The 23,981-nt window shown below is 34.4% G+C and overlaps 10 protein-coding genes across 10 annotated transcripts; 3 read left to right on the plus strand and 7 right to left on the minus strand.

Moving 5' to 3' along the window:
• The first annotated feature begins 2,350 nt into the window (after positions 1-2,350).
• On the plus strand, positions 2,351-3,757 carry LOC148171235 (alaserpin-like). The gene is made up of 4 exons (XM_088040996.1): positions 2,351-2,510; positions 2,560-3,351; positions 3,398-3,548; positions 3,595-3,757. The coding sequence occupies exons 1-4, from the start codon at positions 2,403-2,405 to the stop codon at positions 3,723-3,725; spliced, it is 1,182 nt and encodes a 393-aa protein (XP_087897122.1). The 5' UTR covers positions 2,351-2,402; the 3' UTR covers positions 3,726-3,757.
• A 1,413-nt stretch (positions 3,758-5,170) lies between these two features.
• On the plus strand, positions 5,171-6,534 carry LOC148171236 (leukocyte elastase inhibitor-like). The gene is made up of 4 exons (XM_088041005.1): positions 5,171-5,283; positions 5,327-6,079; positions 6,125-6,275; positions 6,321-6,534. The coding sequence occupies exons 1-4, from the start codon at positions 5,209-5,211 to the stop codon at positions 6,452-6,454; spliced, it is 1,113 nt and encodes a 370-aa protein (XP_087897131.1). The 5' UTR covers positions 5,171-5,208; the 3' UTR covers positions 6,455-6,534.
• Positions 6,535-6,673: 139 nt separating this feature from the next.
• LOC148171237 (antichymotrypsin-2-like) lies at positions 6,674-8,007 on the minus strand. Its single transcript, XM_088041002.1, has 4 exons — positions 7,903-8,007; positions 7,087-7,857; positions 6,895-7,039; positions 6,674-6,849 (listed from the first exon to the last, which is right to left on the minus strand). Exons 1-4 carry the CDS (start codon positions 8,005-8,007, stop codon positions 6,722-6,724), a joined length of 1,149 nt encoding a protein of 382 aa, XP_087897128.1. The 3' UTR covers positions 6,674-6,721.
• Positions 8,008-8,567: 560 nt separating this feature from the next.
• Positions 8,568-10,082, minus strand: LOC148171238 (alaserpin-like). Its single transcript, XM_088041003.1, has 4 exons — positions 9,790-10,082; positions 8,974-9,741; positions 8,778-8,928; positions 8,568-8,731 (listed from the first exon to the last, which is right to left on the minus strand). Exons 1-4 carry the CDS (start codon positions 9,889-9,891, stop codon positions 8,604-8,606), a joined length of 1,149 nt encoding a protein of 382 aa, XP_087897129.1. The 5' UTR covers positions 9,892-10,082; the 3' UTR covers positions 8,568-8,603.
• LOC148171239 (alaserpin-like) lies at positions 10,030-11,385 on the minus strand. The gene is made up of 4 exons (XM_088041004.1): positions 11,294-11,385; positions 10,494-11,237; positions 10,297-10,447; positions 10,030-10,250 (listed from the first exon to the last, which is right to left on the minus strand). The coding sequence occupies exons 1-4, from the start codon at positions 11,381-11,383 to the stop codon at positions 10,120-10,122; spliced, it is 1,116 nt and encodes a 371-aa protein (XP_087897130.1). The 5' UTR covers positions 11,384-11,385; the 3' UTR covers positions 10,030-10,119.
• A 218-nt stretch (positions 11,386-11,603) lies between these two features.
• LOC148171240 (leukocyte elastase inhibitor-like) lies at positions 11,604-13,039 on the minus strand. The gene is made up of 5 exons (XM_088042298.1): positions 13,022-13,039; positions 12,814-12,975; positions 11,978-12,769; positions 11,786-11,933; positions 11,604-11,740 (listed from the first exon to the last, which is right to left on the minus strand). Exons 1-5 carry the CDS (start codon positions 13,037-13,039, stop codon positions 11,604-11,606), a joined length of 1,257 nt encoding a protein of 418 aa, XP_087898424.1.
• A 1,461-nt stretch (positions 13,040-14,500) lies between these two features.
• LOC148171241 (antichymotrypsin-2-like) lies at positions 14,501-16,043 on the minus strand. The gene is made up of 3 exons (XM_088040621.1): positions 15,727-16,043; positions 14,745-15,675; positions 14,501-14,694 (listed from the first exon to the last, which is right to left on the minus strand). The coding sequence occupies exons 1-3, from the start codon at positions 15,838-15,840 to the stop codon at positions 14,558-14,560; spliced, it is 1,182 nt and encodes a 393-aa protein (XP_087896747.1). The 5' UTR covers positions 15,841-16,043; the 3' UTR covers positions 14,501-14,557.
• A 1,433-nt stretch (positions 16,044-17,476) lies between these two features.
• Positions 17,477-19,880, minus strand: LOC148171242 (alaserpin-like). Its single transcript, XM_088040620.1, has 5 exons — positions 19,772-19,880; positions 19,577-19,693; positions 18,742-19,527; positions 17,735-17,885; positions 17,477-17,684 (listed from the first exon to the last, which is right to left on the minus strand). Exons 2-5 carry the CDS (start codon positions 19,688-19,690, stop codon positions 17,548-17,550), a joined length of 1,188 nt encoding a protein of 395 aa, XP_087896746.1. The 5' UTR covers positions 19,691-19,693; positions 19,772-19,880; the 3' UTR covers positions 17,477-17,547.
• A 247-nt stretch (positions 19,881-20,127) lies between these two features.
• On the plus strand, positions 20,128-22,300 carry LOC148171243 (antichymotrypsin-2-like; the record flags this gene model as incomplete). The annotated part of the gene is made up of 5 exons (XM_088042299.1): positions 20,128-20,220; positions 20,266-20,427; positions 20,470-21,084; positions 21,131-21,248; positions 21,294-22,300. Coding segments are annotated over 5 exons (1,230 nt in total), but the record flags the coding sequence as incomplete, so codon positions are not given.
• A 57-nt stretch (positions 22,301-22,357) lies between these two features.
• On the minus strand, positions 22,358-23,090 carry LOC148171244 (uncharacterized). The gene is made up of 3 exons (XM_088040622.1): positions 22,899-23,090; positions 22,657-22,847; positions 22,358-22,611 (listed from the first exon to the last, which is right to left on the minus strand). Exons 1-3 carry the CDS (start codon positions 22,938-22,940, stop codon positions 22,416-22,418), a joined length of 429 nt encoding a protein of 142 aa, XP_087896748.1. The 5' UTR covers positions 22,941-23,090; the 3' UTR covers positions 22,358-22,415.
• Positions 23,091-23,981: the final 891 nt, after the last annotated feature.

Here is a 23,981-nt window from a genome sequence, read left to right on the forward strand (position 1 = left end):
GAAATATGTTAGAGTGACACACCTGGAAACTTCCAGTTTTTTATTTTAGATCCTGTCGAGTCATCTGGTACAGTCAGCTTCTAATTCGATTGTTGATAACATGCTAAAAGGAACAGAATTCGGTGTCTACAGTGAACAGTAATGATACCCACTAACATAATGACCAGTAATTTTTATGAGTTTCCGTCACAACATGATAACGACCGTAAATAAAGATTGTCTTTCAGGTTTTCCTATTGATATTCATTAAATTTATACTCAAATGAAAACACAAGTTAAAATTATGGAAAATTATGGATGCATAGAAAACAATTTTTTGTAAAGAAAGTGACACAGTAGCTGATTAAATTTGATACTTTCACTTAGAAATTAATGCTGGTACTAATATTAAAATAAATAAAAATTTAAACTACAATTTTATTAGATTGCAAATTTTAGATCGTTCTGAAGATAAAAATGTCTAAAAATTCTATTTGTTGTTCTAAAATGTTGTAATTTAGCACATTAAACAAACAAGGCTAGAGTAGTAACATCGCCAAATCTTACTGTTTTAGAATCAAAACTGCCAAACTTACGGAATGTAACACAAAACGGTTAAAAAATTTTGTTCGTCTAAAAATTGATATTTTTGTTCTAAAATTTTGTAATTTAGCGCAGTTATTAAGTAACTTAAAAGTGATAATTGCCATAAATTTTATTGTTTTAGTATAAAAATTATCAAAGATATAAAATTTAGTAAAAAAAAGCTGGAAATTTTAGTTCGTTCCAAAGATAAAAATTTCTAAAAGTTATTCATGTTCTAAAACTTTGTAATTTAGCACATTAAATAAACAAGGCTAAAGTAATAAAACCGCCACATCTTACAGTTTTAGAATCAAAACTGCCAATGTTACAGAATTTAATACAAAAGTGTCGTCACAAACTAAAAATTTTTAAGAATTGACATTATTGTTCTAAAGTTTTGTAACTTAGCACACTTATTAGGCTACTTAAAAGTAATATTATATACAAATTTTATTGTTGTAGGATCAAAATTGCTAAAGATATAAAATTTAGTAGGAAAATGCTAAAAATCTTAGTTCGTTCCATAAAGAAAAATTTCTAAAAGTGTTATTTCTTCGTGTTCTAAAATTTTGTAATTTAGCACATTAAATAAACAAGGCTAAAGCAGTAACGTCGCTAAATTTTACTGTTTTAGAATAAAAACTGCCAAAGTTACGGTATTTAACACAAAACGGTTAAAAAAATTTGTTTGTCTAGAAACTGAAAATTTCTAAAAACTGATATTTTTGTTCTAAAATTTTCTAACTTTGCACACTGATTAAGTTACTTAAAAATAAAACTATATAAAAATTTTATTGTTGTAGAATTAAAGTTGCCAAAGATAAAGAATTTAGTAGAAAAATGCAGGAAGTTTTAGTTCGTTCTGAAGATAAAAATTTAAAAAAATTCTATTTCGTGTTCTAAAATTTTGTAATTTAGGACATTAAATAAACAAAACTAAAGTAGTAAAACCGCCAAACATTACTGTTTTAAAGTCAAAACTCCCACAGTTATGGAATTGGATAGATAATGGTAAAAAATTTTTGATTTTAGAAAAAAATTCTAAAAATTCATAATCTTGTTTAAAAATTTTGTAACTTAGTACACTTATTAAACAACTTAAAAGTAATAACACCTATAAATTTTATTGTTGTAGAATAAAAATTTGCAAAGATATAAAATTTAATAGATCAAATGAGAACATTTTAGTTCGTTCCGATGAAAATTTCTAAAATTTTTATTTCTTGTTTTAAAAAAATTATGGAATTTAGACCAAATTAAGAACATAAGGAATCAGAAAGTTTAAATTTTCTTAGTTACAGAGAAGAAGAAGTTCTGGGACATCTGTAAATAAAAAGAATTGAAAAATCTGAAAACTCCAAAGAATGTCGAACAATTTATAAAATCAAGTCAACTGTAATACGAATTTCTAATATGTATCAGAAAGATTTAAAAAGTTGTAAAAATACAAATAATAATGAAGAAAACAACACAAAACAATCAGAATGTTTGACATTTCAATTTAAATTACATAATATGAAAATAAGGCTAGCCATAAATTAACAACAAAATGAAACCAGCGTCTAATAAGAACACGCATTTTAATATAGTTTATAAATAAATATTATAAACTGCATTTTCAAGAACATGCCATTCGGCTATATCAAATCTCGGGCATTTACAGAACGACAAAAACAATTTTCCGTTAACTCCAAACCTTGACCTCTCATCCTAATATTATATTATTATCGCCACTTTCTTAGATTCACAAATACTGTTATCATTATCACCTTCCTCTTGAGTATTTATAAGAAAGAACACACCATTAATATTACCAGTCAGATTTACAAATCTTCAAAATGAAGATAATTATTTTATTCTCGTTGGTGGCGGCTACTTTGGCCTCAGAAGTGGTCTTATCAGAATTTACCACAGCTAACAATAAATTTAGCGCTACGGTTTACAAAGTAAGTTCCAAATTAGGTATTTAGAACGACGAATAAATGTTTTTTTAAGCAAATCTCCAAGTCTCAAACTGGCAATTTTCTTGTGAGCCCCTTCTCTGCTGAAACAGTCCTTGCATTTACACACTCTGGCGCTAAAGGGACAACAGCTGAAGAACTCCGAAATGCTCTTCATTTGCCTGATGACACCGCGAAAATTGAGCGCGAGGTGAAAACTTTGCTTCCAATAATGAAAGGAAGTAGTGACTACACTCTCCAGACTGCCAATAAAATGTACGTAAAACAAGACTTTGAGGTCAATGAAGACTTCAAGAAAACTGCGGTTGAAGTGTTCTCTGCTGATGCCGAAAAAGTCGACTTCCTGAAGAAGGAGGAAGCCGCCGGTGCGATTAATAAATGGGTCGAGGACCAAACTAACAATAAAATCCAGAATTTGCTGGATCCTGCTCTTTTAACAAATCTCACGCGGCTGGTTCTGGTCAATGCTTTGTACTTCAAAGCGAATTGGTCGTCTCCCTTCGAGCTTCTCTACACCAAAAAACTGAATTTCCATAAAACTGCTTCGGAGGAGGTGGAAGTTGATGCTATGCACAGTAGATATGGACAACATTTCCAGTATTTTGAGTGCCATCATCTTAATGCTAAGTTTTTGGAGCTGCCATTCAAAGGAGAAGATGCTTCAATGACTTTTATCTTGCCGAATGAACAACAAGGATTGGGAGCTCTAGAGGCTCAAATTGACAGAGCAGTGGTGCCCCACAATCTCACTAGACAACGCGTTGACGTTGCTCTTCCACGTTTTAAGATCCATAGTCAAATTAACTTGAAGACAATACTGAAAGAAGTGAGTAAAAATATCGTTGTGTCACATTTCCAAGTTCTTGTTTCAGTTGGGAGTAAATCTCCTCTTCAAAGACTTCGAGTCTGATCTCAGTGGAATCGCTGGAAAGAAAGGAGACTTGGTGGTCAGTGAGGTTCTTCAAAAGAGCTTCATCGATGTGAACGAAGAAGGAGTGGAAGCAGCTGCTGCTACACTTTCAAGTAAATTTCCTACACAAATCTCTTTTTTTTTATTTGAAATTTTTAGTGGTTGGTATTCCCATGATGGGCTATCCAGGAAAACCGTTCGAATTCAAAGCTGATCATCCCTTTTTGTTCTACTTGAAAGTGAAAGGAAATATTGTTTTCATCGGCAGAGTCACTGATCCCACCAATTAGAAGTTGTTTGTGTCAATAAAATTTTAATTCTCGACCTGTTTTTTGACCTCTGTTGCTATGCTCGGTTATCACTATCGTTTGGAAATTTCAAAGGAACTGAGATGTGATGTTAGTCACGTTTGAAAAACCATAAGTTGATAATTTACGGTGGAAATAGGGGTGATGACAACTCCATTCGTGGAAACTCATATTTTCCATTTTCCTCATTTATTTTTATTGTGTTTAATTATGACATTCCTATTGTCTGATTTTACACTTCTCAGAATCAGATATCAACTGTTTTGTGGGTTGCCTATACTCGTTTATAAAAACTCAAAAAAATCAGTGCTAGTTCATTTCGAAGATAAACATTTGTAAAAATTATATTTCTTGTTCTAAAATTTTGTAATTTTGCACAGAGGACAATCAAAATTAAAATATTGCCATCGCCAAATCTTACTGGTTTAGAATTAAAACTCCAAAAGTTACGGAATTTAATTGTAAACGGTGAAAATTTTTTGTTAATTTCTAAAAATTTGTGTTCTTGTTAAAAAATATTGTATATATTTCTCACATTTATTAAACTACTCAAAAGTAATAACACAATAACACCTACCAATTTTTTTGTTGTGGGATAAAATTTGCCAGAGATATTGAATTTAGCAGAAAAATATTAAATATTTGTTGGTTCGAAAGACAAAAATTTCTAAAAAGTCTATTTCGTGTTATAAAATTTTGAAATTCAACACAGTGGATAAGCAAAGTTAAAGTAATAACATTGCCAAATTTTAGTGTTTTAGAATCAAATTTATCAAAGTTACGGAATTTAATTTCAGTGTTAAATTTTTGTTTGTTTAAAAAATTAAAATTTCTAAAAACTTATATGCTTGTTCTAAAATTTTAAAATTTAGCCCAGTTATTACGCTTTTTGGAAGTAACAACACCTACAAATTTTATTGTTTTATGATCAAAATTGCCAAAGATATAGAATTTAGTAGCAGAAGCTAGAAATTTTAATTTGCTCGGAAAAGAAAAATTTCTAACAATTTTATTTCATATTCTAAAATTTTGAAATTTAACACAGTTATTACAGTTTTAGAACGTAATAACATCTACAAATTTTATTGTTTTAGGATCAAAATTGCCAAAAATATAGAATTTAATATAAAAAAGATGAAAATTTAAGTTCACTCTGAACATAAAAATTTCTAAAAATTTTATTTCTTGTTCTAAAATTTAGCACAGTAGATAATCAAAATTTAAGTAGTAACGCTCTTAAATCTTACTGCCAATGTTACGGAATTTAATAAAATACCGTTAATATTTTTTTCAAAATTTTTAAAAACTAAATATTATTTGTTTTTATTTGCATGTGATAATACTAATATTTGCACTTTGCGATAATTCTGTATTATTGAGTAAATTATCTAATCTGTAAAAAAACAGATTGACCTTTTCCTCTTTCATAACGATTTGCTGCATTTCTACTTCAAAGTGATTTAAGATGAAGACCTTTCTTCTCTGCTTCTTGGGATTGAATTTTGTTACCGCCAATACGTTCACTTCAGCTGTTTACAAGGTAAATTACATAGAAAAAACAGTGAAAACAATTCTCTTTTCAGCAAGTCATCGAAAGAAAACAAGGAAATTTTATGGTAAGTCCATTATCCGTGCAGGCATTTCTCTCGCTGCTACAGTCAGGAAGTAAAGGACCGACAGCTGAAGAACTAGGAAAAAGTTGCCATCTTCTAGATCCCGGTACTCTTCTTAAAGTGACAGGAAACGCGTACACTTTCAAAACCGCCAATAAAATCTACATCAAAAATAGTTTGACTGTTAAAAGCGAATTTCGGAAATCAGCTCTTGAAGCAGGCTCAGAAATAGAAGAAATCGATTTTTCGGATCCGGCAGTTACCGCCAAAATCAACCAATGGGTGGAGAAAAAAACCGAGAATAAAATACATGACGTGGTTGATGAAAACCTCATCGACAATAAAACGCAAGCTGTTATAATAAACGCTCTTTATTTCAACGCGAGTTGGGCGAAGATGTTTCCCCCGATGACAACAAAGAAATCCAAATTCTACAAAACTAACAATGAGGAAGTTGAAGTTGAGACTATGTTTTTAGAGGAGGAAGAATTTTTGTACTACGACTCTCCACGCCTGGAGGCTGCGCTCCTGGAGCTACCTTTCAAAGGTGAAGATGCATCGATGACCATAGTCTTACCACACAACCGCGATGGATTAAAGACCCTTGAAACTAAAATCGAGGAAGTTTTCGGATCGCACAACTTTACCAGAGAAGTCGTTACCATAGCCTTGCCAAAATTCAAAATTGATAGTAAATTCGACTTGAAACGAACTCTCAAAAGTGTGAGTTGGCCTTTTTTTTCACCAGTTTTTTATCGTGTTTTACAGTTGGGAGTACAGAAAATTTTTGATAGGAATGAGGCTGATTTAAGTGGAATTTCCGGTAAACCAGGAGATTTGATAGTGAGCAAAATCTTTCAAAAGACGTTCGTCGATGTTAACGAGCGTGGAGTTGAAGTTGCTGCCTCGACATTTATACGTGAGTTTCACATTGACTTTCCGGTAATTTGAAGATTGTTTTCAGCGGCTATCGTTCCCACAATGGGGTCTGTGGTAACTCCTAAGATGTTTGTGGTGGATCATCCCTTTATTTTCTTTATTAGGGTTAAAGGGCTGGTGCTTTTTGCAGGACGAGTGACTACACCAAACTATCAATAATCCAGCGAGTTTAGTTTTAATTTAACGCCAAAATAGTTAGATTGTAATTTAATTAAGTATTAAAATCTTTTATATTGCAATTATTTGAATTTTTAGAGAAAAAAGAGTTGAGTTTTTGAAAGTAGAACACTCAAACTCTTGGAACTCCAGGATCAGAAATCTGAAGACTTAAAAAGCTGGAATTGGGGTTTTAAAAACTTAAAACAAAATCTGCGAAGCTTTAATCTGAAAAATATTTTTATTTAATTTTTCCAGTGGACATGTGAATTAATATGTTGGATTTGTAACTTTTCCAGCAAAAGCAATAATTCCCTTGTACTTGATAAAGAAGATGAACGGACGATTGGCCTTGAACTCTTTCGGAGTGTCCGTGATAAAAGCAGAGCCAAAACCATCTAAAAAAAATAATAAATTTGATAATTTAACTTTTAATAACTTACCAATGTAGGTTGCAGCTGCTGCTTCTACGCCATACTCATTTAAATCGATGAAGGCTTTTTGGATCACCTCATTTACTTTCAGTTCTCCAGATTTTCCGGTAATCCCACTAAGATCTCCTCCATTGAAGATTTTATTCGCTCCCAACTAGAACTTAAGTTGATTTTGACACTCCTCCGTGATAAGTTACTTACATTTTGTAACATCTTCTTCAAGCTTGTTTTAAACTCAAACTTGAATTTCGGTATTTCGACGTTCAAATAAGTCAAATTAAAGGGAATATTTAAGAAAGAAACTCCTTTTTCTAGATCTCCAAATCCAACGTTTTTTTTCGGCACCACAAAGACCATCGATGCGTCGTTTCCTAAGAACGGCAGCTCTAAATATTGAGCGTTCTCGGCCTCGTAATAATCGAGATGTTTTTCGCGTAAAACTAAAGTATCGACTTGTACCTCATCGGTTTCGGATTTGTAAAAACTCTTCTTTGTGGTGTCACGTTCGGAGAAGCGCACCGACCAGTTTCCTTTGAAATGAAGAGCGTTGACTAAAACCAGACTTGTCGCCGGACTCAAAGATGTCGGCTCGATTAAATTCTTGATGGTGTTGCTAGTTATTTTCTCCACCCATTGATTGATGGAGGCAGCTGCCTCCGCGCTTTTACCAAAATCCAAGTTTTCTATTTTAGCCCCAAAATCCTCAGTTGCGACGCTACGAAACGAAGGTAAAATTCCGAAGTCCTGTTGAAGAAAAACACCATTGGCGATGTTAAATTTGACTAAATCATCGCTCTGAAGATCGGTGAGGAAATCCTTAATTTGTTTTTTTTGCGTTGAGTTGGTAAAGTGCAACACCGAGCTGAGTTCTTGCGCTGTGTCTCCTTTGCAACCTTCTAGAAGAAGAGCCAAGACAGTTTCTGCGGACAGGGGGCTCACGACAACATTGCCGGTTTCTTCAGTCGACACTTGCTGAAATTACTTTGGTAAAAAATAAAGAGAAAACGAAATAAAAACCTTGTAGATGTTGGGAGCAAAGTGGTTGTTGGCCTCTGCGAAGTCTTTGAATTTTTCATTTGCAGAGCATGCCGCCACTGCTAGGACAAGAAGTAGAAAAATCATTGTTGGATGTTTGAAATACGCCCGGATACTAATAGAGATGTTTCAATGATGTCTAATGAAAACTCGAGGTCACCCGGAGATAAAGAACACTCTAATTTTACATGTTTTGTATATTTAAATTGCCTAATTTGGTCAGTCACCAAAAACCGGATTTCAACACAACTGATAAATACCTAATCGTTGAACAAACTTTGCCGCTATCTAAACAGTGAAGTAATGAACCCAAGAATCTTCGTGGATGTCCCAATTTTTCTTCACTCTTTTTCCACAAGAAGAAACATATGAAAGGATCACAAAAACCGAAGAATCTTTTGAAAAATGTATCTTAGGAAGTTTTGCAAATTTTTTCGATTTCTGGCTGTCAGAAGTTCCTCCATATTCGCCCAACACGTCTTATTAAAGAAACAAATATTAAAACGTGTTAAATAAAACGCAGTTAAGTTTTGTAGCCGTACTAAAAATGCAATAAAAGTCCCATAAATTAACAGCCCGGAAAATCGTTATTATCTTTGCGATTTTTATTACCACATTTTATTCAACAATAAAACGAATTTTCTTGACATTTTTTATTTCTTTCATTCTACATTTTCCACTCTTTAGTATTTGGGATTGGTGACTTTACCAGTAAAAGTAATAACTCCTTTAGACTTCATATAAAAGAAGAAGGGACGATCGGCTTTAAATTCTTTGGGAGTTTGGTTTATCGCTGAAGTAGCCACAACTCCTACAAAAAAAATGAGGCGAAATTATGACAATTTTTTGAGACGTACCAACGGCAGTGGCGGCGGCGGCTTCAACACCTCCTTCATTCAAATCGATGTAAGCCTTTTGAACCACTTCGCTAACAACCAAGTCATGAGGATTTCCAGCAATTCCGCTAAGATCTGCTTCGTTTCCGTTGAAGATTTTCCGGGCTCCCAACTAAAATTTTCACTGTGTTAACTAGTCGTGTCGTGGTCGACTTACCCTCTGTAAGACTTCTTTGAAATCGATTTTATACTCGAATTTAAATTTCGGGATTTCGATGTTTAGATACGTCGATTTGAACGGAATAGAAGCGAACAAACCTTCTTTTTCTACATCTTTAAGACCACCGATTTTCTTCGGGACTATGAAAACCATCGAAGCTTCGTTTCCTTCAAAGAACAGCTCTAAATATTGAGCACATTCGCACTCGTGGTAATTGAAATTTTTCCTGGATAAATGTAAAGTATCGACTTGGATCACCTCAGTTTCACTTCGATGGAAGTTTTTCTTGGCCGTGTTACCTTTGAGGAATTGCACAGACCAGTTTCCTTTAAAATGAAGAGCGTTGACTAAAACCAAGCGCGTGGCACCACTTAAAGAATTGGGATCAACCAAATTCTTGATTGTGTTCTTCGTCACTTTTTCCACCCACTGATTGATGGTGTTGGCTGCCTCAGTATTGCGAGCAAAATCTAAGTTTTCTATCTTAGCATGAAAATCTTCAGTTGCAACTTCACGGTACGACGACAAGATCTCAAAATTCTGTTGAAGAAAAACCGCATTGGCGATATCAAAACTGAGGTGATAAGAGCTTTGGAGGTCTGCAATCAAATCTTTGATTTCGTTCTTTTCGTTGTTTGGTAGATGTAGCACGGAGCGGAGTTCTTGCGCTGTGGCGCCTTTGCAACCTGCCAGGAGAAGAGCCAGGACAGTTTCTGCCGAAAGGGGGCTCATGATGACGTTGTTTGTCTCATTGGACGCAATTTCCTAAAATCGCTTCAGTAAAGTAGAGAAAAAAAAAAGAGAAATAGTAACCTTGTAGATGTCGGGAGCGAAGCGGTTGTTAGCGTCTGCGAAGTCTTGATAAGTGATATTGTCAGCAGTCGCTGTTGCAAGAAGCAAAAGTAAAAGGATCATCGTGCTAATCGAGCTGGACTAAGAATGAAGGAATTTGCAACAATGACGGTAGAATTGAAATTCAAGGGCGGCGATACGAAGTGATAACGCGTACAGTAAAAATTTTAAAAACAGAAGTGGGAAATAATTAGGAACAAATTGACGTACTTGACAGTATAATTGTCTGATTTTGGCACAACCGGAAGAAGACTAGACTAGTTACAATAAATATTCACGAACTTGGAGGTACTAAACATTTGGATTTAGCACCCGCCCTACAAAAACCACAACCCCTTCTATTTTAATATAGAAGATAAACGGTCGATTCACTATGAATTGTTTTGGTTCTTCGGCTGGAGCCACCAATGGTACGACCATTACTACAACGACTTTATTAATCAAAGTTAACAGTTTCCATCAACTTACGCTTGTACGTAGCAGCAGCTGCTTCAACTCCTCTTTCACTTACATCGATGAAGGTCTTTTGGGCGACATCATCAACGACTAAGTCTCCTTTTTTCCCGGAGATTCCACTCAGATCTGCGTACTTCCGGTCAAACATTTTCCGGACACCCATCTAAAACCCCACGTTTAGTACAATTTTAGAAGGAAAACCAACTCACTCTTTTGAGGATTTGTTTGAAGTTGATCTTCGTCTCGATTCGGAATTTCGGTAAGGCAACGTTCACCAACACATTGGTGAGCCTGTGCGGTTCAAGAACCTTCTTCATTTGACTCTCCAGAGAACAGAACGTGTTGTTTTCATTCGGAAGAACCACAACCATGGACGCCACTCCTCCCTCAAACGGCAGTTCTAAGAATTTCGCTCCAAGTTTCTTATCTTCGTAATAATTAAAATGTTTCTCGTGAAGAACCATTGTGGCGACTTTCACAACCTCGGAAGAAGAAACATGAAAGTCGAGTTTCTGAGTATAGGCGATGGGGAACGGTTTCGACCAATTTGCCTTGAAATACAGAACGTTGACTAGGAGAAGCTTCGTCCGGAAGTTGATGACTGAGGGTTCGAGGAGATTCTGAATTTTGTGGTTTGTTTGGTTGGACACCCACCCATTGATGTCCTTCACTACTTCCGGTCTAAACTCAACAGTTTCGTACTCAACACCAAATTTTCTCGCACTGTTTTTAAAACTGGGAAACAGGGAAAAACCATTGGCTAAATAGATCTTGTTGGCTATTTTCAAAGTGTGTTTTGTACCACCACGAAGGAGGTTTTGAGTAGAAGAGTTTAGACACCGCCGGATTTCTTCAGCGGTTTCGTTTTTGCTGCCTTCTAGAGTTAAATGAAGAAGAGTCTCCACCGATAGAGGGCTAACAAGGAAGTTGTTTCGACTTAATTTAGATGTTTTCTGAAACAAAAAGAGTGAGAAGTATTAATAGTCCATAAGGAGAAAAAAAAACGTACTTTGTAGACTCTGGCACTGAACCCTTGGTTGGATTTTGAGACTTCTTGGTGCGAGAATGCAACGCAGACCAAAAGAACTAGAAGCTTCATCGTGATTTGATTAGAGCTAACAAGTGCGCTGATTTATATTCTTGTTTGAGTTTAGAGATAGAGGTGGGATTTCCAACACTCCCGTTATAAGTAGTACAAATTTGTCAGACTTTGTTAATGTTTGATCGTTGTCTTTTATAAACAATGACGACATTTCGTTTCGCAAATGATGAATTAAAACGAGAACTTCAATGAAAATCCATCAAATTTATTTCAGTGGTTACAAAGTGGGGTCTAAAACCCGCCCAACACACACAATAATATTCTTGATCTTGATGTAATAAAGAAATGGGTGGTCTGCAACAAAACTTCTTGGAACGGCGAAGGGAATAGGGGCGTACGACCTTCCGGTTTCATCTACAAAAGACTTTTAAACGCGCACCAAAAACAAGACCGAAATACCTAAATCAGTGGCAGTAACTTCAATTCCAGCTTCCGCAACGTCGATGAAAGCTTTTTGAAGAATCTCGCTGACGACGAAGCTTCCCTTCTTCCCTCCAATTCCACTAAGATCCGCGTCTTTCTTCTCAAACGGTTTGGTGACACCCATCTAAAAACTCCATCAAAATTAAAACAATTAAGAGTTCCTCTCACCGCTTTCAAAATATTTTTTAAGTGAATCCTCGTCGCCACCCGAAATTTGGGCAAACCCACGTTGACTTGTTCCATGGTGAAGTTCTGTGGTTCTAACACTTTTGAGATTTGGTTTTCGAGGTTGCTGAGTCCGTCTCTGGTGTTAGGAAGCACAACGACCATTGAAGCTTTTCCGCCGCGAAACTCAATTTCTAAAAATTTCGCATTGAACTCTAAACTTTCGAAGAAGTTGTAGAAGTGAGGCTCGTTCTGAAACATCATGTCGACACTCAAAGTATCGTAGTTGTTTCGATAAAATGGAGTTTTTCTTGTAAGTGAAGTAATAAAAGGCTTCGCCCAGTCACCACGGAAGTAAAACGCGCTGACAGAAACAATCCCACTTTTGGGGTTCAAATTTCCCGCAACTACAACATTGTTAATCTTATTTTTGGTGTTCTTTTCAATCCATTTATTGATTGTTTTGCTCGCTTGGGTCCTTTTGTTGAAGTTAATACTTTCCGTTTCCGCCCTGTAGACTTTTTTTGCAGTTTTTTTGAACTTGGCCTTAAAAGCGACGTTTTTTCGCCCATACAACTTAGTAAGTAGTTGAAGAGTGTAAAACCCATTGCCTGTGAGCGATGGTAAAAGAGACTGGAAGCCCGACTCCACTTCTTCGTTGTTGTTGGGTAAGTGAAGAGCATACCGGAGTTGTTCGCCGGTTGCTCCTTTGCTACCAGATTGGATCAGTGACAAAGAAGTAACTGCAGAAATTGGGCTCAAAATGAAGTTTTTGTTGGTACTTTTAAATACAGTCTAAAAAAAAACTTAAAGTTAAGAAGTTAGATTTTAGTGATTACCTCGTATAGGGAGATACTGAATAAGTTGTTGGCGTAAGACAGCTCTTGGAGGGCCAAATCAGCGTGGGTGGCAGTTAAAATGCCAAATATCAGTATGATAATCATCGTGTTCGCACTAATAAAAAGTTTTGTTGGATTTGAATGGAATTTGTATCCAGAATGCTAAATTGATAATAATGGGGTTTTAATTGGACAATTTCTCGTCAACGAGGTGTGACATTATCATTTTCATATTACGGTCAGGAAATTTCTTTGGGGAAAATTAGCGACATGACTATTCATAGATGGATTTTCCTATGCTATCTAAATATTTGTGCAATATCAATATTAACACTGAATAATTTTTATTGTGGTATCTTTATCTGGCAGTTTCAGTAGGTAGTCACTGAAAGGAATTTTTGTGTGTAATATGTTTGAGGAGAGTCCGTAAACAAATGAGATAAAGTGCTTATTTTAGAGTGTTTTTTGGGAGGATATTTCGTGAACTTTTTGAGTTATGAATACTTTAATATTATCGTATTTTTTTTGGAAATTTTAGTTTCTGTTTTTTTTACATTTACATATTTTGCATATTTATTATTAAGATCTTATGTTATTTTACCAATTAAATTTTTTGGATTAATCAAATTGTATACCTTGATGTTGAAGCAACATTTTCTTTATTTTATTTTATTCTTATAATCTTTGCGTTCCATTTATCTTTTGTAATTCTAATATTTTTTAAATTAGTTGATATTCTAGCTTACACTTATTTTGATAACTAATTTAACGATTGCTGACATTGGATTTAAATAAACGTCGTTTTTGCCTTGATTTTTTTAATAAGTCGAAAAAGATCTTCTGTCAATATCTAATTTATTTGTGAAGCAAATCTACGCTATTGGGACTCATTTTACGCAAAACTTTGTGGTCAAAATTCCCGTACATCAACAAATAGTTAACTTATAACTTATAACCGGTCAAAATTTTAACTATTTTTAATTTAATTTAAATAAAAACAATAAAAATGTTGAATATTTTGTTTTTTTATCCGCCTCTCTCGTAAACTATGTTTTCTATCGATGTAAAATTTAGCCAGATGATAGATTTAGACCGGTTTTTTTGATTGATATATAACTTAAAAGCATTAATCGTTGTTTTCGTGTTCAAAAAATTTCTTTAAAATTACTCTCACTCAACAACTCCTCTCAATTTTTTTTGAACAATATTTAGTTTATTTGTGAAGCAAATTTATGTTATTAAGCCTCATTTTATGCAAAATCTTACGCTGAGTTCATATCTATGCTGAACATTCTTGTGCGTCAACAAATAACTGAATTATTGCTGAACGACGATAATAATGATAAAAAAATTTTATTTGGAAATTTTTAGTTTTTTTTTTGTTTTTATCAATTTTTAAAATTCTTCAACTACATTTTTTAGATGTTTTTTTTCTTCTTTAAGATTGTTTCATTCGTTACTTTATTTATTTTTTTTATTAAATTTTATTCTAGCATATTTTTTGAATTTTTTTTAGACTTTTTTTGATTAATTGTTTGTGTATTTTATTATGAATTCTACTGTTGGACAGTTTTTATTCTTATTTTCAATCTTTCCATTTTATTTCGTAAAATATTTTTCTTTAAAAACCGGCAGAAATTTCTTGAATTCTACCAGCAAAGATTAGAATTTTAAAAAAAGAAAAACGTAAAAATTACGACTTTAATAGAAAATTGAACACATCGATACATTATTCGAAAAATCTTCAGCTGCTCGGATCCACGACCCTTCCTGCAAAAACGACCAAATCCTTCACTTTAATGTAAAAGATAAAAGGATGATCTGCCGTGAACTCTTTTGTAGGAACCTCATCAGGAAATCCATTAAAGCTCTCAACGGTCACTGAAAAAATAACCAAATAAAGAAAATCACACAAGGTCACCTCAACATACCAACAACTGTAGCAGCAGCGGCTTCTACTCCTTCTTCATTGACATCAACGAACGTTTTTTGCACAACTTTATCAACTAGAATGTCTCCTTTTTTACCAGCAAGCGCGCTCAAATCCGCCTCTTCATTAAAGAGTTTCTTCACGCCCAACTCTTGAAGAATAGCCTTGAAATCAATTTGGGTCTCAATTTTGAACTTTGGAATCGCTACGTTGACGAGTACATTTTCAAACTGTGGTTTTTGTACGACTTTATTCACACTTTTTTCTAATTCAGAAAGTCCAGTTTTGTTGTTTGGAAGTACAATAGTTAGAGTTGCTTCACCCCCTTGAAATGGTAGTTCTAGGAATTTAGCGTCGAGTTCTGTGCTTTCATGGTAGTTCCATGAGGAGGTGTCGTGCATCATATCTACTAAAACAGTTTTCTCGTTTTGAAAAAAGTCAACTGAATAAGTTTCAGTCGCTTTGAAAGGATTAGACCAATTTCCTTTGAAATATAGTGCGTTGATGAGTACCACTTTGGTACTCTCACTTAAATCTTGAGAACTTATCAGATCTTTAATTTTGTGCTCGGTACGTTCTTCAACCCATTGGTTAATAGTGCTGGCTGCTTCGACATTCTTCTTAAACTCAATAGTTTCAAGCTCGGAACCAAAAGCTTCCGTTGCGATCTTCTTAAAACTCTCATGAATCTCAGTACCACTCTTCAAATAGATTTTATTAGCACTGTTAAGAACGAAGCTTTGATTAACACAAGACGCTCCATGAAAACTCTTTATGGCACTCTCAATTAATTCCTGCGACTTTGGTAAATGAAGAACAGTTCTCAGTTCTTCACCTGTGGCGTCTTTAGCTCCAGATTGCGTCAACGCGAGAATGGTTTCCACAGACAAAGGACTCACTAGAAAGTTTCCTGATTGTTTTTTAACCAGTTCCTGTGATAAAACAGTTACGCATAGTAATGATAAGATAATGCAATTACTTACAGTATAAACCTCAGACGTAAACAAGTTATTACCACTGGTGAATTCTTCGAGAGCTGTTTTTGTGGTCAAGGACAAGGGTAAACATAGTGTTAAGAGCGTGATTTGGAATTTCATTGTCGAAATTTACTTATCGCTCTTGAAACTCAACTGGTTGGTCTTCGCACAGAACTGACCATCAAATTCTATCCCCACACTTCTTCAGATACTGTTGGTTGCTATGGTGATAGGTACAGTTGTGGCAAGTTAATAAGGTAATCGTAACTTTCACTGATGTACCAAAGTCTCTATTTACTTTTCTTGTTGTTGGTGTATTTTGGGTCCCATAATTTCTTGTTTTCTTGTTGTCCCACCGACACAGACGAAGTCAATAAATCGTCTAATTAATTGTAGAGTAGAAATGGGTATTTGCCAAAAAATAAGTCTGATTTTTTGTACCCTGAAATCTTAAAAATTCGGAGAATTAAATCAACCGCAAAGAATCCAGAATTGGAAGCATGCAAAGAACTCCAAAAAAGAAAAGTTTTTAATATTGAAATAAATGTAGAGTTTAGAAACTCGAAGGAGTCCAGAAAAACTAAAGACTTCAAAAAAAAAACGTCAAAGAACCTCAATGCAACTCGTTTATCTAACATTTTTTTTTCTCCTAGTTCTTACAGTTCATCTTTCTTTGAACTTAACATTATTGACCTCTAACTTTTGATAACATTAAAAAAATGTTATAAGTATAATGCATTCACGATCTTTTTAGACCGCGGCAAGCCATGGAAATCTAGTAACTTGGTTGGTAGTCAACCTTTGCAAGCTAAAGTTTCCTGAAAATGATTGACATTCGTTCTGTCGATTTGAGTTGTCACCTTTTTTTGGTTATGAATTGTGTCTGAAACCTTTCCTCTGTTGCCAGTTTGGACCGAACATTCAGAACTTGAGAATTTTATCGAATTTTTATCTAAAATTTTGAAATTATTTTTCAACAAATGCAATATTAATCATAATGGAAGATATTACTGCTGGTACATTCCATTGGCAAAAAGTTTACCATTCTCAAGGAGCACTTCTGCCAAGTCTAGTCATAAAACCTTAAAAAAGTTAATTTGATCGAATTAGCATTTGACCCAGGGTTTTATGTTATGGAATCTCACAGAAAAAGCAAACTTTGGCAAATTTCGTTAACTAAAAAGTGCAGCAATTTAGAATTTGAATTGTTTTTGTTTACATAAAGTCTTGGATTGTTCACTTCTCTGTGTTTGGAACTCATAGACTTAATAATTTTGAAAAGTGTTGTTCTCTCGGCATAAAATTCTAATTGTTGCCGCTTATCAGCCAAAAGTTTTCATCTTTGGTGTCCACAACTTTGGAAACGGTTGGTCGCCGCACCTAAAAATATTTTGAAAAACATCTACGGGAGTTTGTACCTTTTAAAGAATATATTTGTAACACAGATCATTTGTTCCAGTCTGAAATCAGGCCGATCTTTTCGAAACTGCAAGTAGCACTTTTTAAAGGCAAAATTTGTTCGAAAACGAAATCACTTTAGGCATTTTATTCCAATATTTTGAAGATAATGCCTTTAAACTGTTACTTCCACGATTAAAAGGAAACACAAGATTTTTCCGGTATCAGAAAAGTGGCAAACTAGCATGCATGAAAGACACATGTCAGATGTGACAGTAAAAAAACTACGTCTGTCAGTCATTGTAGCCAACAAAAAGAAAAAAAAACATGGCCTACTCTGGTCTAAAAAGATCGTGAATGCATTATAAGTATTAAAATTTATTGTTAAAACCTACAAAATAAGTAAATCACACACAATCACTTTCTCTTCTAGCTGCTGGGGTCTACAACTCTTCCAGCGAAAAGCACCAAATCCTTCAACTTGATGTAAAACAAAAATGGATGATCAGCTATAAATTCTGTTGGAGGAGTCAGACTAACAAATCCACTCAAAGGCACAACAATATCTAAAAAAAAACAAATTAGACTTACTAAAATAAGAGTATGATAATCATACCAACGAAAGAGGCAGCAGCAGCCTCCACTCCTTCTTCATTAACATCCACAAACGTCTTTTGGATAACCTTATCGACTAAGAGATCTCCTTTTTTTCCGGCAACCCCACTAAGATCGGCTTCATCGTCTTTGAAGATTTTCTTTACACCGAGCTGAAACAATATTATTGATGTAGAATGGCAACTTCTAAAAATACCAATTTTATATACAAAATTTTGCATTTTTTTTAAGTTAAAATTTCTAAATTCTGTCTCATTAATGCAATTAATTTGTAATTTGGCATAGATGATAAACGAGTCGAAAATAGTAACCGCCTCAAATTTTATCGATGAAGCATGAAAACTTCCAAAGTTACGAATTTTAGCACACAATTTTGTAAATTTTTGAAAATTAAAATTTTTGAATTCTGTCTCTTCAATCCAATGAATTTGTAATTTGGCACAAGTGATAAACAAGTCGGAAATAGTAACCTCCCCAAATTTCATCAATAAAGCATAAAAACTTCCAAAGTTTCGAATTTTAGCACACAATTTTGCAAATTGAAAATATATTTTTTTTAATTTTGTCTCTTCAACAAAATTAATTTGTAATTTCACACAGCTAATAATCGAGTTGGAAATAGTAACCTCTCCAAATTTCATCGATGAAGCAAGAAAACATCTAAAGTTACGAAGTTTAAATACAAAATTTTGAATATTTTTTGAAGTTAAAATTTCGAAATTCTGTCTTTTTAACGCAATCAATTTGTAATTTGTCACAGTTAATAAAAGAGTTAGAAATAGTAACCTCCCTAAATTTCATCGATGAAGCATGCAAATTTCTAAAGTTACGAATTTTAATACACGATTTAAAAAAAATTTGAATGTTAAAATTTTTAAATTCTGTCTCTTCAACGCAATTAATTTGTAATTTGCCACAATTAATAAACGAGTCAGAAGTAGTAACCTACTAAAATTTCATCGATGAAACATGAAAACTACTTTGTAACTGCGAAGTTCCAAAACTTACTTGTTGAAGAATCTCTTTGAAGTTAACACGGCTTTCAATTTTGAACTTCGGCAGTGCTATTTTGACGTAAGTTTCCTCGTATTTTGGTGCTTGGAAAACTGTCTTAATGTCCTTCTCCAAAGCCGCAAGTCCCATCTTTTCGTTTGGAAGGACCACGGTAAGAGTCACGTCGTCGCCTTCAAAAGGTAGTTCTAGGAATTTAGCATTAAGTTCTTTACTCTCGAAGAACTTCCTGGTGGTACTGTCGTGCATAGTGTTCGCCGAAACTTTTTGAGTTTCACTCTTAAAAAAGTCTTCTTCGAAAGTTCTAAAGTGCTCAAAAGGATTCGACCAGTTTCCTTTAAAATACAGGGCGTTGATCAAAATCGCTCTTGTGTCCTTAGTCAAATCCCCAGGACTAATCAAATTCTTGATTTTGTGCTCGGTATGGCCTTCAACCCATTGATTCATAGTACCAGCAGCACCAACATTTTCGCTGAAATCGATATTTTCGAGTTCGGAACCAAAAGATTCAGTTGCGGTCTTCTTGAAACCATCATTAATCTCAAAACCGTTCTTCAGGTAAATTTTATTCGCGGATTTTAAAGTGTAAAGTTCATTGGCACGCAAAACAGGCTGTAGACTTTTTACGGCGCTCTCGATTTTTTCCTGGGACTCCGGTAAGTGGAGGGCACTTCTTATTTCTTTCCCTGTGGCCTCTTTGGCCCCTGACTGGGTCAAAGCGAGGATGGTTTCCGCCGACAAGGGACTAAATAAGAAGTTTCCGGGTTCTTTCTTCAGAATTTCCTAGTATGGCAATGTTAGATGTGATAATTCTAAGACAAAGATGACTCACTGTGTAAACCTCGGACGTAAACAAGTTGTTACCAATGGTAAATTCTTCAACCGCGGCATCATTAGCCAAGGTCATCGGGAAAACCAGTACAAAGAGAATTAGTTGAGTTTTCATTATCTGCAAAGAAAATTTAAGATGGAAATTGAGGTGTGAGCGCGTGGTAATTTCAAAGAGAAAAAGTCGAAAGGTTCTTACAACAGTTCTTACGGTTCCCACTTCCACAGTTCAACTGGCTGTGCACGTAGCGGGCAGCAAATGTTATCCCCACACATCTTAATATGTTACGGATGGTAATTACGATGGGTACTACGGTTTGTTGCCTCTACAATGGTATAAATAGCGTGGTACTCTCGTCCAACAATGTCGAAAAACGTCATACGAAGATGAAAGTGATGATAATAAAAATCTGGTCGCTTATTAATGATAATTTGAGCCTTGGACTACTTAACAATTCAACGACCTCATAGTAATTGCGATTTTTAGAGTCTGCATTTCCTGAAATTGTCTAAAAGTTCCGCTTTCCAGTAGACATCTAGTGATTAACTGTCTAATTCAATTCCGCCCTCACTTTGACACCAACTTCAACAGTGGCTCTTGAAGATTTCATCGCATGTAGCAACATCTTCACCGCCGAAATATATACAGTACGACCTCTCAAAGTCTCAACAAGTCTAACTCAATTTCTTTAGGTCCTAGCTCGGTCTAACTGCGACAATGTGATTGCAAGCCCCTTTTTTATAGGGATCCTCCTCTCCTGTGCGGAAAAAGCTTGCAACCATGACGCCAGCTTGCAAATCCTCAACGTCTTACGCTACCCTTTGGATGCGAAAACCACAGAGGCTGCTATTAAAGTAAGTTCGAAGAAACTCAACTTCTTAACTGACTCATTTTAGGTTCTTGTACCAACTCTAACTTCAAACCAAACTTACAATATTTACATCGTTAATAAAATCTGCACGGACAAAAATCAGAGTGTGAAAAAAGATCTTCGGGTCACCGCGAAGAAAATCTATCAAGTTCTTGCGGAAAGTTTCGATTTTAGTGACGGCGTAGAAGCAGCGAATCTTATTAACACCAGCGTGAAAGAAACCACTTTGAATACCATCGAAAATGTGGTTACTCCGGGGAATTTTACCGAACACACGAGTATGATTCTTATCAGTGCAGTCTTTATGAAGGCCAACTGGTTGAAACCGTTTATGACCGGTTCTGTTGATGAGAACTTCTTCGTTAGCGCGTCTACAGTGGTGAAAGTCAAAATGTTGGAAAATGTGGGAAGTTTCAATTACTACGAAACGAAGACTTTTCAAGCTGTCGAAATGCGATTTGACGATGAGAGTTTGTCGATGGTTGTGATTTTACCAACTGACTTTGAAGGATTAGAGCTCGTTGAACACTCTCTGGACGATATTTTCACCACTCACGAGTACACTTTAGAGTATATTAAAATTATTCTTCCTAAGTTTCACTTTGAGAATAATTTCGATCTCAAACCAATCCTACAAAACGTAAGTTTGATCAAAACTTCAAGTTTATTCTCACCAACAGTTTTAGATGGGGATAGAAGAAGCGTTCAGTACCACCACTTCAGATCTCTTCATCAGCGAAATTCGCCAGAAGACTTTCATCGCTGTTAGTAGAGATGGTGTGGTCGGACACGAACACCAAGAATGTATGAAGAAAAAGTTCATTCTCTTGTACTATTTTTACGTTTTAGCATCAGCTCGACTATCTGGAGAGATTTTTCCCAAGACGAAGTTATTTCAAGCTAATCATCCATTTTTCTTTTTTGTGAAACTTAAAGATTTGGTTGTATTTTCAGGAAGAGTTGTTAATCCTAGTGGTACTCATTGTCGAACAGATGAGTCAGTGGTGACACGAGAGGCTCCGAGTCAGGATACTGTTGAGTCTAATGCTAGGAAGGTTGAATTTGTTGAACAACTTAGTGGTGCTAAATAATTTATCTTTAAAGCATCTTTGTGTCAATAGTTATGGTTGATATAGCATCAGTTATTATTGGCGTACGTGAATATTTCGCCCAGTTTTGGTCTTTGCGTAAAATTCTGCTTAAAATTAGAACCAGTAGTATAAGATTGCTCCGCAAACAAGCGAGATATCAACCGAATTAGACCTAGAAACTTGATTTTTTTTGACTTATTTCAAACTTCGAATATTGGGTATGTAATATATGATTCCTATTGGCTAGAAGGCGAAGAAAGCGATGGTAAAAACCGTTTTTTTTTTATGTTTATGTTGTAGTTTTAAATATATATTGAACATTACAAACTTGAAAAATAAAAATTAACTATCCAAAACTTTAAAGCACCATAACTCGGTTATTTCTTACAGTACGTAAATTTTGAGCACCGATTTAGAATATACAAAAAATTTATTTTTAAAAGGCCTTTTAGGGGTGGTTTTTAATGAATTGTTTTGAGGCGAAAACGACGTTTAATGCTTTTGTGTTATACATCAATCGAAAGATCAGCTCGAAATCTATCAACTCATAAAATGTCAGATCGGTAGATCAAATAGTTTACGAATGACGGCCAAAAAACAAAAAATTCAAAAAATTTCATCGATTCAGTCGAAAAATTTTTTTGTAAGAAAATCGGCAATTAAATTTTGGGTATTTGAATGCGAATTCTAAAAGAATGGGCGGAATATTTTGCCCCATTTTTAATCTTCTGTCAACGGCTCGTCTTAAGTTATTTATGGTTTGTATTAATATGATGCATTATCCGACATTGATAAAATTATTAATACATTAATAACTTAATGCACATTGGAAAATCCACAATTTATTACTTAAATTGATAAAAAAATACAAAACTTGAACTTAACACTTCTCCTCTTCTTTCGCAATTTCCTTCTCCACTTCCGTTTTCCACCAATCGCCCCCTAATTTAGTATACATTGGCTGCCTCGCCTCAGTCATACACTCCTTAAACTGCACTTTGTTGCACGGCTCCGTTCCGTTTTGATCAGTGAAACACTGATCAATTTCCGATTGCACCTCTTCGTATAACTTAAAACTACAAAAAAATAGGAAAATTGTCGTCTCGATTGTTAAAATTTACCGTAAAATCCACGTAAAATCTGAATCTACATCAATCTTCACTGTTTCACCGGAGTTTTTGCATGTTCCGGTTGTTGTTTTACGTGCTGCTGTATTTAGTTGTTCCATAAAGATGTTCCACTCATCGGTTACACTACCGCCGTCGAATTCATCGTCTGGTTCACACTCTTGTTGGGAAAACCAGACAAAACTCTGAAAGATTCAATTATTAGAGTATAAATAAAAAAATATTGTTTTACTCACAAAAAAAAGACATACTAGAAAGACAACTTTTTGGTGTGACATTTTTGCAGTGTGGTTTATTAATTCTTATTATCTTATCTTTGATATTTGATTAAGTTTTACTAATTCGGGGCGTTACTTCACTTGTTACAAGTTGATAAGACCACAAATAAACGTATAAAAAAATTTATTTTGATAATGAAATTTTAGAGCATTTGCTTATCTAGAAATAAGAATGCAAATGTGGTGCTTTTATAATATTATATTTATTACATTACAAAAACAACGAAAATATTTATTTACACTGGATACATACGTAAACAAACAAGCTTTTCATTAATAAAAAGTTACAAATATTTTTGTATTCAACGTCAACATTTTATAAAAATAAAAAATTATAAGATAGGCTGATAATAAATTATGAACAAGTACGGTACAAATGTAGTGAAAAGACAGTAATTATGAGTTTCGAAACCAATTAAGAAATTTTATGCAACGAACAATACACAAGAGCATGTTATTTTAATCTAACAGCAGCCATAAACAACAAAATCCCAGAAATAGCTATTTTACGGACTTATAAAATAAGTCTTTTTTTAGACTCAATCCCAAAAAGTTATCATGACAATTAATAAGACACAACTTTATTTCATCTATTAAAACGTTTTTTAAATGGTGGCATAATTCTAAGCGCACTATTTTCGAGAAAAATTTAATAATACATAGCAATAGGTTTAAATGTGTTTTAAAGGATTTAATTAAAAATGTTATTAGTAACACGTAAATAAGTTGTTTGCCGACTCATCAGCTATTCGAAACTCGGCTACAGTATCGTCGCAACGATTAGTCCGCAAAAACTGTATTTTAAGAAGTTGTAACAAAAATAGCTTTTAAAATACTGAGAATGCAGAAAAGGATAAAAACTTGTCAAGAACTTTTAAAAAAATTTTAAATCAACAGAAGTTAAATGGATAGAAGTTAGGTCATAGAGTAAACGTCTTCAAAACAATTATAATCACAAAAAATTCTACACAAACATCTTTTCATAGCCTTGGACAGAGATAACTGCAAACTTACATAACATTTAATTTAATGATACCCTCA

The sequence above is a fragment of the Gnatocerus cornutus genome, chromosome 7 (genome assembly GCF_029298725.1).
Source record: "Gnatocerus cornutus isolate USDA-ARS CGAHR chromosome 7, icGnaCorn1.1, whole genome shotgun sequence".
NCBI lineage: Eukaryota > Metazoa > Arthropoda > Insecta > Coleoptera > Tenebrionidae > Gnatocerus > Gnatocerus cornutus.